Source organism: Salvelinus namaycush, chromosome 21, assembly GCF_016432855.1.
Source record: "Salvelinus namaycush isolate Seneca chromosome 21, SaNama_1.0, whole genome shotgun sequence".
NCBI classification, from domain to species: Eukaryota; Metazoa; Chordata; class Actinopteri; order Salmoniformes; family Salmonidae; genus Salvelinus; species Salvelinus namaycush.
Window position 1 is genome coordinate 20,710,616 of NC_052327.1, and position 11,207 is coordinate 20,721,822.

At 44.3% G+C, this 11,207-nt stretch overlaps 1 protein-coding gene across 7 annotated transcripts in view; it reads left to right on the forward strand.

Annotated features, from left to right (window-relative positions):
* Nucleotides 1–7,483, forward strand: part of LOC120066171 (A-kinase anchor protein 13-like) — a 55,393-nt gene extending 47,910 nt beyond the window's left edge. For 6 of the 7 annotated variants that reach the window (XM_039017340.1, XM_039017343.1, XM_039017341.1 and 3 more), the window contains 7 exons: nt 2,056–2,220; nt 2,340–2,410; nt 3,059–3,103; nt 3,333–3,383; nt 3,512–3,976; nt 4,246–4,579; nt 4,715–7,483. In XM_039017340.1, coding sequence (XP_038873268.1) covers nt 2,056–2,220; nt 2,340–2,410; nt 3,059–3,103; nt 3,333–3,383; nt 3,512–3,976; nt 4,246–4,579; nt 4,715–4,773 — 1,190 coding nt within the window. In that variant the 3' untranslated portion in view covers nt 4,774–7,483. The remainder of the gene's footprint in view (nt 1–2,055; nt 2,221–2,339; nt 2,411–3,058; nt 3,104–3,332; nt 3,384–3,511; nt 3,977–4,245; nt 4,580–4,714) is intronic. The other variant, XM_039017342.1, reaches the window with a different exon arrangement.
* Nucleotides 7,484–11,207: the final 3,724 nt, after the last annotated feature.

The following is an 11,207-nucleotide window of genomic DNA, read 5'->3' on the forward strand; positions in this document are numbered from 1 at the left end:
CGATGTGTGTGCGTGTGTATGTGTGTGCTTACATGTAACCAGGCAATGGTCACGATGCCTGGCAAATAGCAATGATAAACAACACACAACTGTGAATGATTTTATGTCACGGCACTGCAAGAATAAAGCACCAGAGTAGAGGTCTGCGCCAGAGTAGAGGTCTGCGCTGGACTGATTTCTTCATCCCGCACCCGCCGCACCCAGCTTTTCATACCGCACCCGCCCGCTCCCTCCTGCTGGCTGTCCAACTCCCATCCGCTCCCGCAAGAACTTGTCGCGAACCCAACCGCTGTCTCGCAATGTTATTTTTGGCGTATGTGACGCAGCTCACTTATATATAAAATATATACAAAATATGCAAAAACAAAAAGTGGAAAAATAACCAAAGAAATAGGTTAAATTACAAGAGATTCTCACGTATTCTATTATATTAGGCTATCGGTATTACTGGGCTATATCAGCCAATATGCTAGGCATAGATTTGGAGAGAGAGTGGAAACTTGCACTTTCTCTTGAGCTACGTCTTATAGCCTACCTTTTAGGAGCGGAGTGATTTTCAGACGGGAACAAATATGGGTTATTAATATGTATGTCTAGGCAATGTAGTAAACTATAGGCAAATCATATTTAGGAAGTTAATGTCATTGGAAAGATAACTGCCCGGTGCTTCTCCGCGCATGCATAGGCTATAGCCTACTCTAGGCTATTTAATTGAGACCACACGCGCACCAGATCTCGTGTACTGTACGGCTACTGAACTTGAAGCAGCAAGACTGATAAGGGCGGGACACTTGCGCTTTGTCTTGAGCTACGTTTTGCATATTTGGATATAGCCTACCGATTTGCAGACAAAGACAAATAAACGAGTAACCAATATTTATTGAAAAGGCTCAATGCTCATTCACCAGGGTAGCCCATATGCATGCTTTGCGCACAGCTCCTCCTGAGCAGTTCTTGTCTATTAATGTTCTGTATTAGTTCATGTCTTCTGTGAACCCCAGGAGGAGTAGCTACTGTTTTCGCAACAGCTAATGGAGATCCTAATAAAATACCAAAATACACTCAAGAAAAACTCAAATTGCTGAAATAAGTCAATGAAATCAATGATGAGAGAATAATCAGATGAACTGATTTCCTCATATTTCAGATGAACAGCCTACTACTTACTTTAAAACCACCATACCATTACTTTACTTATAATGGTTTGACTCCTGACGACTGGTAAAACAAATGTCTTGAGAACATCTTTCAAAAATCCTAACATGGTTCTCCCACTTGCAGACAAACCACATGAATTGGATGATCAAATGTTCTGACTGCAGCTCGACTCACTTTGGTTGAGCGCCGTCCACTTCTTTCCGTTATCAATATTTATTTACAGACACTGTAGTAAACTATAGCCTAATCATAGTTAAGTTCATATCCTTGGAAAGATAACCGCCACATGATTCTCAGCCCATGCATATGTAACAGTATAGCTTCCGTCCCTCTCCTCGCCTCGAACCAGGGACCCTCTGCACACATCAACCACAGTCACTCACGAAGCATCGTTACCCATCGCGCCACAAAAGCCGCGGCCCTTGCAGAGCAAGGGGAACAACTACTTCTAGGTCTCAGAGCGAGTGATGTCACCGATTGAAACACTATTAGCGCGCACCACCTCTAACTAGCTAGCCATTTCACATCGGCCACACATAGGCAGCCTACTCTATTTCATTGAGACCACACATATACTAGGCACACTTGATCTCACATGCCACGCTAGGAGAGGAGAGGTAGGCTACTGAAGTTGAAGCAGCGAATTCTGAGTGTATGAATAATGTGAAAAATGTTATTTTAATACAATATGTAGGCTAACGCATACAAGGCAGAAAGACTATCGTTTCCAAATATTCTGCACCAATTTTTTTAAATTAATCCCACAGTTGTCTGACCGCCTGCCCTCTCCCGCCCTCAGCATGAAAAATGCAAACCACGCCGCAATGATCTCTGTAGCCCTCTACACCAGAGCGCAGGACCTATCTTCACGGGTGTGGTTTGTTTGTTTCGTTTCAGTGGAGACTCTCCATGTGCTGGTGAATGGCAGTCTGGGCGGGGCCGTGGGGCAGCAGGTGTCCAGTACCCAGGATGCATCAGGGGGCAGTGTGGGGCCGGTGTGTCTGCCTCGTCGCGCTGAGACCTTCGGAGGCTTCGACAGCCACCAGATGAACATCTCCAAGAGTAAGAACACCTCCCTCTCTCCCGATGTACCCTGACTGGCTGTCGTACTGCAGCTGACTGTCATTAACTCTAGCTGTGGGCTAAAGGTGTCCTCTTTTTCATTCCATTTTTCATTCCAGACGGAGAGAAAGAAGAGGGGGAGGACTCATTAGACCTTCGGAGGACTGAGTCAGACAGTGTGTTGAAGAAGGTAATTACAGTAACTAAGCTCAGAGATGTGTGTGTGTGAGCCACAGCAAAGGATGCACGCACACACACACACACACACCCACCACAACGCACATGCACACACACCACACCATACACATACACATACACACACACACACACACACACACACACACACACACACACACACACACACACACACACACACACACACACACACACACACACACACACACACACCACGCACACACACAGTGCACTTTGTGCATGAACTTTACATTATTTTTAACTCTCCTAACCCATGCCATCAGGAGGGATTTAAACTGAGCTGTGTCTCAGTAGGCCTGCTTCTGCCCATCACCACCACTGACATTAACAGACAGACATTAGCCCAGCCCTGGGCCCTGGACTGAGGTCTGAGCTAAGCTGAGGAAGTCCATATCGTTAAGGCTCCATTAGGCTAGGTGATGCCCCTGGGCCGGGCTGGGCTGTGTGGGAGCAGCCCTGTGCTTTGAACGCCTATAATCTCCTCTGCTCAGGCCCAGGCCTCTCCGGCAGGCAGGTGGGATCAAGCGCTTCCTCCAAGGAGGTGATTAACATGGCCCCTCGCCTCAGTAGCGCTGTTAATATCTCAGTAACTAACTGCAGCTGTGCTTGTCTTCATCCACAGGGGGGCAACAACAACCTACTGCTGCTGCTCAAGAGGAACAGTGAGGTAGGTCTGGCTCCCACGCTATGTTAGGCGTCCAGCATACTGTACATCCCTGACTGACTAACTGGCTGTGTGAGAGAGGCATCACTACTTGCTCCCACGCCTCTCTAGTCTCTGCTGGACAGTGCTATGCAGTAGGTTATTTCATAGGAAGTATTTTATTGTATATGTACCTACTGTGTAACCATATGCAGAAGTTAAGTGTTTTATCATCTCTCTTCCTGACTAATAGCAGGTCCTCCATAGTGTCACACATCTCCATGATCTCCTCAACACGCTGCAGGTACAGACACTCTTCCTCACATCTCCTCTCTGGTTAGAACACAAAGAGCTGCTAACCAAGCACACAGACACACATGCGATCCATTAGTATAGGGGATAAAACTGTTTACATCCGTGTGTGCTCTGCAGGCAGTGGTGGTTCAGCAGGACACCTTCATCGAGGACCAGCGTCATGCTCTGGCTGAGCGGCCAGCCTCCCGCCACTCCTCCACCTCTTCCCTGTCCTCCTCCTCCTCGCGGCCCAACTCCCTGATCGAGCAGGAGAAGCAGCGCAGTCTGGAGAAGCAGAGGCAGGAGGTGGCCAACCTGCAGCGCCAGCAGGCAGCCCACGCCGACGAGAGAAGGAGGAGGGAGAGGGAGTGGGAGGTGAGGGAGTCGGGGCTGAGCGACAGGGAGGCGCAGGTGAAAGAGCAGGACGAGGAGACGTTGAGGAGGCGCGGGCAGCTGGAGGAGGAGAGGCAGGAGCTGCAGAAGAGGAAGGAGGAGTACCAGAAGGATCTGGAGAGGCTGAGGGACGCCCAGAGGAAGTTGGACAGAGACAGGGAGACGCTGCGGCGGGAGGCCGAGATGGTGGAGCAGATGAAAAAGGCTGAGGTGAGCTAGAACAGTTGGTTCTGCAATCCCACCGTGCTGCTCATTGCTCTCTGTCTGCTACCTTATGCTACTGCGCCCCAGAAAGGACGTAACTGCTATTATGTAACAGCGTTTTACCACAAATGACTACACATACATTATTTAGTGATGCCCTTAGAATGAATAACCCTTTTACTGCTTACCCTAACCTCCACCTGGGCTCAAGCCTGAGCTTCTAATCCTAAAGCAAACTATTTTTCTCGTTGCGTGGTGTTTGATTTGATCGGTAGGCAGAGCAGGCACACAGGACCCAGCGGACGCCCTCCTCCACCTCAGAGGAGTCCATGAAGTTCCAGAGTTCCACCTCTCTGGATAAAGAGCCTGGAGGAGGGGAGGCAGAGCTGCCCTCCTCCTCCGCCACCAAAGACCCCTTCCTCAGGATGGGCTCCAAGAGGAAAGGGAAGAACCTGAACCCCTTCTCCTCTTCCTCCAACGCCAGCTCTAAGGCCCAGAGCAGCACAGAGGGCCAGAACCAAATCCCCAACCGCCTGATGCAGCTGGCCAAGACCAAGGACAAGAAGGAGAAGAAGAAGAAGAAGGGGAAGGGACAGCAATCACAGCCAGGTACAACTAGCAGCACACATCTTTGTAAGGAAAATAGAGCCATGGTAAAAGTCTACTTACCTGTGCTAGACACTGAGGGATGTTGTTACAGTGTAGTCTTAAACTCAATTATACCTCCATCTTTCTTCTACACAGATCCCCAGAACACTGGGGTCACAGAGCTTCAGGCCGATGGAGAGATCTTCTTCTGCTGATTTCTTGGTCCTCCACTATCCCACAATGCCCCACACTCACAGCATCACAGTGACTGCATCAGCTGACTGCCCAGACGCTGTACTAGCGTGGGAAGATAGATATGCACCCCATTGACATCCTGTACCCTACCGAATGACCTGAAGGGGATGGGCATGGACAGGAAGTACGACAAGAGCATTTCCTGTGACCTTTATAGAGAAACATGCAGACACTTCCCAGTTGCAATTCTGAAGTGTCGAGGTGTGACTTTTGGATGAACAGAATTAGGATTCTGCAAGTCTGATGTGGCATGGATTGGCTTGCATGGGTTGGTTGCCTTGGCTTTGATAGTGTTCAGATATGATTTGGACAGTTTCAGGAGTTATACCATGGCTAGAGGAAGTTTTATCATTCATGAAGTATACAGTAGCTAACATTCATTTTCTATCTGAAGGGAAGACCTGCGGGTGCCGTGGGACCTGTTATAGAATGTTCTGCATTTTGCAAATTCAAGTATACCCTAATAGCCAAAATGACAAAAGAGAGCATACACACTATTTAACAACTCCAGTTGAGTGAGTCAAGCTTATACAATGGTGTTTCTTGTCATACTTGTCAAGGTATTGCTTAACACTGGGCCCCATAATGCTTCATTCCCGCCTGTAAGGAACTAGAGGCTAATTTCTCCCATCAACTCTACATCAGAAGTTCTGCAATGTAATCACTCAAATGGGTGGCAGGTAGCCTAGTGGTTAAGAGCATTGGGCCAGTAACCGAAAAGTTGCTGGTTTGAATCCCTGAGCTGCCTAGGTGAAAAATCTGTTCTTTTTGCCCTTGTGCAAGGCACTTAACCCTAATTGCTCCTGTAAGTTGCTCTGGATAAGAGCGTCTGCTAAATGACTAGAAGGTAACATTTTAGAAGTTCTAAAGAAAAGCGACTCAAGGTCAGGGCAGAGGAAACATGACTGACTCAGAGTTATGAGAGGAGGATGAATGAGTCTGGGAGAAATGGAAGACAAGCAAAGAGAAAGAATAGCTTGTAGCAGAGGAGAGAAAGATGAGCATGTCTCAGAGAGATAGAGAGAGCCAAATGAGGAAGAGAGTCTGTGTAAGGGAGATAATTGTCCACTTTGCAATTGAATGTAATGATGAAAACTGTTTGTTACGGTTCCAGCAGACTGAATGGGTAGAAGAAACATTTGCGGTACTTGTTGTATTCCTCCACTGCACACTTGAATTTGTGAACCATTTTATTTGTCAATCACTGCAATGCAATACTGGCACACACGGTTTGAAGGTGATGAGCACTTTAGATTATATTCACTCTGTTACAAGAGAAGAGACTTTCTCCTTGACATTGAGTGACAATCATTCAAATGACCCAGACTGAGTCGAAACTAAGGAATAGCTATCTTACAAGAATGGACCGAAATAATGATTTTCTTCCCCTAGTAATATTTGAATGCTGATATTGGAATATATTAATCTAGACCTGACCAACCATTCCCTTTGTTAATCCCATTGGAATTACACTGATATATCAGCCTGCAGGACAGGCTGTTCTTTTATTAAAACCAAACCTTTACTCTGGACACAACCCCATATTTCCCCTGCAGTCTGCTCTTGTATTGATGGACTGTGGTGCCATAAACTCTCTTGTGCCTCTCAAATGGTCCAGAATAATTAATGTCCCTGGATTTTATTCATGGATTTTTCCCCATCCACGTTCCAGTTTCGGGTTTTGATTCGTATAACCAGAGCTGCATAAAGTCTAATATTTCAGCAGAGATATGTTCTTTCTCTTTTCTGCCGATGAGCAGAATTGAAAGCGAAAGCACAGAAAGACCATCCTCTCCTGACTGTAAAACTGAAATATGGTGCTGATCACTAACTCATAACTGTTCTGCTTACTTTTTTCTGCCTTGGCTAATCTTGCCTTTTTTTGACCATCACATAGAGCTTTGTCAATTTTCCCACCACTATTCACTCTGTGGCATTTGTCATCTTGATATCTCACAACAATGCCCCCTGGGCATATATATAAAACGTGAATCACCACGTTAACATGGTGTATTATGGCCTTGCTTAGTGATTTTAGAAAAGTGAAAGCATAGGAAGGGATCATTGGCATTTTGATTGATTGGTTCATTCACACACTGACTTGCATTAATAGACAGATTCCACTTTTGACAGGTGTGAACGCACCTACAGTAGATCCTACCCTACCACTTTATATTCCTCCAGGAATATATGCTAATTATCCCGTCAACATGAACTGTCATGGCCGTCTATGGTATAGAAGTTGAGCAGTGCTACAGTAGCTCTGAAATGTTGTACATGACGCATTGTGTACATGACGCAAATGCAAAGATATTATGCTCAAATTGAAATGCACTATTAACCAGCATCTGTGAGGGGTTGGAGTGTGTTTGACAGTGATACTGTAAACCAGTGCTTTTAAGGTCATATGTTGTTTGTACTAAAAAGGTACAATTTTTATTTTCTTGCTGAATTCCATGTAAAAAATAAAATAAAAAAAAGGGCAAAGCAACAATTATGTAAATATGTGTCATGTACAAATTAAACTTTTAAAGTATTGATTGTGGATTTTTGGATCAATTTAAGCTTTTTATAATGAGGCTTTATTTATCAGTGTCCTCCCTGTTTTGGAGGCATAAAATGTACATTCATTTTCCCCTTAATAAATAACTATTATTGTTTGTCAACTGAGATGTGTGTCTGTGTCTATTTTCTACCCTTGTCTTCGTGTGTTAATAGCTTGTACTAGAATAGAATGGCTTTGGTGTACCTCTGGACCACACATAATGGCCAGTCAGTCAGGACAGGATTGTGTTTCACAGTTATTGGGTGAATGTATGCCTTAATTGACTGACTGATGCCAACTGTACGGAGGGTATGTTTGATTTAGCCACCTGTTGTTACTCTCTCTCTCTCTCTCTCTGCCGTTCTTCTTTGCAGGGGACGTTGTCTGTCTTTGAGCTGGTGGGTTCCACTCCATTGACATGATAGAAATATGCTGTTTTTTCTCACTGTAGCATGCTTCTTCATCCAGCTCACTGCTAGCTCTTTGGGCTGAGAGTGGCTTCAGCAGGGATTCTGTGGGAGAGGATGTGGCGGAGCCCACTTCTGGACGTGACTAGCTCTGCCTTTGTCCGTGACAAGTGACCCTGCCCAGCTGGCCTGCACCATACCGCACTGCGCAGAGGAGGAACACAGGACTTTAAGGTAAGAGGAGGGGAAGAAGATAAGAAAATGGTTTGTAATCAGATCCAATCTTCATCTTATCCAAAGTCTTGACAGAAGAATGTGCACTCATTTTTCTCAAGTTTGTCATAAAAAGAACGGTTCATCCAAATATGTTTTTAAACTCATGAAAATACCAGTGGTATAACTAACCCATTAACCACCCTTAGTTTCTGTGTTACTGAATTTTATGTTGTCCAAATTAGTATCCATATTTGACTTTTAAAGTCAGATTGATAATGGTATTTGGATAAGGATTACAGACCGCTGTCTTTGGCTGTAATGAGCATTCTCTGGCAGATTCTCTGAAATGTCACACACGGGTCCAGATCTATTTAATTCCGAAAGCCCCCCGAGCTCCAGCCTACAAGATGTCTGCCATTATAACTTCACCTAACCACATATTCATCTTTGCTAGTATGACCTTTTCAAAGTGTTTCCAAATCCCCTGGCCCTACCTCCCTCCCTCTCTCTCTCCCCCTCCACTGCAGTGGAAGAATGACTGGGCGACCTGTCACACCATTAGAATGTGAGCAGAGCAGATCAGCAAAGATTTGGCTTGTGAAGGATGATATTATCATGCATTGCTCACAGTCAGTAGTGACCTTTCTCCAGCTCCTGGTGCAGATTGGTGTGTAATGTGAAAGAGCCAAGCCATTCTGCTCCATCTGGGGGAAGAAAGGAAAGGGACAAACAATCAAAAGAAACCTGAGCCTTTGTTGTGTTGCGTGACGATGGGCACATACATATTGTCCGTATGTTCGCTAGAACAATAGTGGCAGCCTGGTGATATGAGTCATTATTCTCCTTTTACGTACAGTATTATAGGACAAACCTCAATGAGCTGCTCTGTGTGATAGTAAACATAGTGGAGAGCTGGAGTTCATTTTTTGCATTCAGCATCACTCCGTCAAGGGAAATATAGTATTATTTCTAATAAAGACATCTACATCTATTTCAGGATGTTGTATATCCCTGGAAATAATCAGCATTCATGTAAACATTACATTCCTTTACAACATTACAAACGTAGCTTGTCCAAAAAAAGTGGTCTTTTGGCACAACTTATCCACTTATCAACTTAAGGTATGGGGTAAGTTGAGCCATCTACAAATTTCTGTACTGAATGAAATATTACCACTACCTTTTTAACACCATGTCTAGTCCCCAAACACAATTCAACACAATCACAATCACTTTTTTGTCTTGCTTCACACACATGCTTCACACCTAACAAAAACGTAGTACTTTTTTAATTACACTTTTAACACAGTTGTTGCCTCATATCCCAGTGATAGTGCCTTGCATTACACCTGGGAAGAAAACATGTCATTTTGCTCAACTTGCCATTGTCTCAACCATTGGCTCAACTTACCCCAAGGTAAACATTTTGACTGTACTAGCCCATACAGCTACAAGGATGCACTTTCATGCTAGGTTTCGAACCTCATATTGAAACTTATAGAGAACCCAACTGATGTATAAAACAATCTTAAAATGATCTACTTTGGTTTAGATACAAGCATCATGAAACCTCAAACACAAATTAATTTGACTTTGTGAAAATCATTTTCTATGTGGTTTCTTTCTTCACGGACTCATGAAATGATGAACTGTTCCTTAATATTTGGTCAAATTATTAATTTTGTGTATGGTTCCCTAGAAACAAGGGTGGCTCAACTTACCCCACTCTCCCCTACAGTGTTTTATGATTTGCCTCAGTAGAGTATAGGCCTATAGCCTACATGACTTGGGAAACACCTTGATACCGGATAAAGCATATCCTCCTGCTATTAGAAAATGTAGAGGCATCATCAATGAAAGACTATCAAATATTAAGATATATCATACGTAGACTGTAAGAGGCCAGCCTGTCTGGTATAGAGTCTGCTGATGACAACATTGATGAGACGGGCAGTCCTCAGATGGATGGCTGCCTGATGTCTGTTTTATGATGAAAGCTGTAGAACTGGCCAGCCTGGGTTTATACAAGCCTGTGCCGCTCACAGGTCTCACGTTCTTTTTTTCATTCTGTATATTTCACCTTGGAAGCACCACAGTTCAGTGGCTCACACTACCTCCCTGCCTCTCCCCTCCCCCCCACGCACCACGCAGGCAGCTCCCTGCCTATGGGTTAATATTGAACTCAGTCACTGTCTGATGGAAATGGCAGGCAGAGGGACTGAAGCCATTTCCATCAATCTCAGGACCTCCTCTCCCTGGGGGTGGGTATGATGAGGGGGCTGCGCTGTGGTTCATAATTTACCCCGTCAGTGGTTCCCATCATTGGCAAATCATATTTCACCTGGACTCTTAAAGGTTCAGAACTAGGCTGCTTCCGCTCTGCAGCACTCTCTCTCCTTCTCTTCTTGTTTTTCTCCCCTTCTTCTCCCTTCCCCACCATTCCTCCCTCTGCTTTTTCAATCTCCATTTCTGCTAATTGATTCTCTATCCCTGATGTGCTGAATAGGCCATTTTTTCGAGCCTTTTACATTACTCGTAAATTATGGCATTAGGGCTGTATTGATCCCAGTAGAGGCAGAGACCCAGAAAACCTGAGTCTACTCCTTCACTATGGTGAATCAATAAAACAATACACTACGGAAAAAGAAGGAACAGCAGGTCAGAAATCAGCTCAATGGAATGGAATAATCCATAGAATTGGAACACACTAAACAAACAACACGAAAAGTTTTCTATCCAAAACGGAGATGTATGGATAAACCACTTCTCCAATCTTTTCTGGCTCTATAACAAAGAACAAACAGCAAAAACATATACAGTACCAGTCAAAAGTTTGGACACACCTACTCATTCCAGGGTTTTTCTTTATTTTTACTATGTTTTACATTGTAGAATAATAGCGAAGACATCAAAACTATGAAATAACACATATGGAATAATGTAGTAAGCAAAAAAGTGTTAAATCAAAATATATTTTATATTTGAGATTCTTCAAAGTAGCCACCCTTTGCCTTGACAGGTTTGCGCACTCTTGGCATTCTCTCAACCAGCTTCATGAGGTAGTCATCTGGAATGCATTTCAATTAACAGGTATGCCTTGTTAAAAGTTAATTTGTGGAATTTCTTCCCTTCTTAATGCGTTTGAGCCAATCAGGTAAATTGTGACATGGTAGGGGTGGTATACAGAAGATAGCCCTATTTGGTAAAATACCAAGTCCATATTATG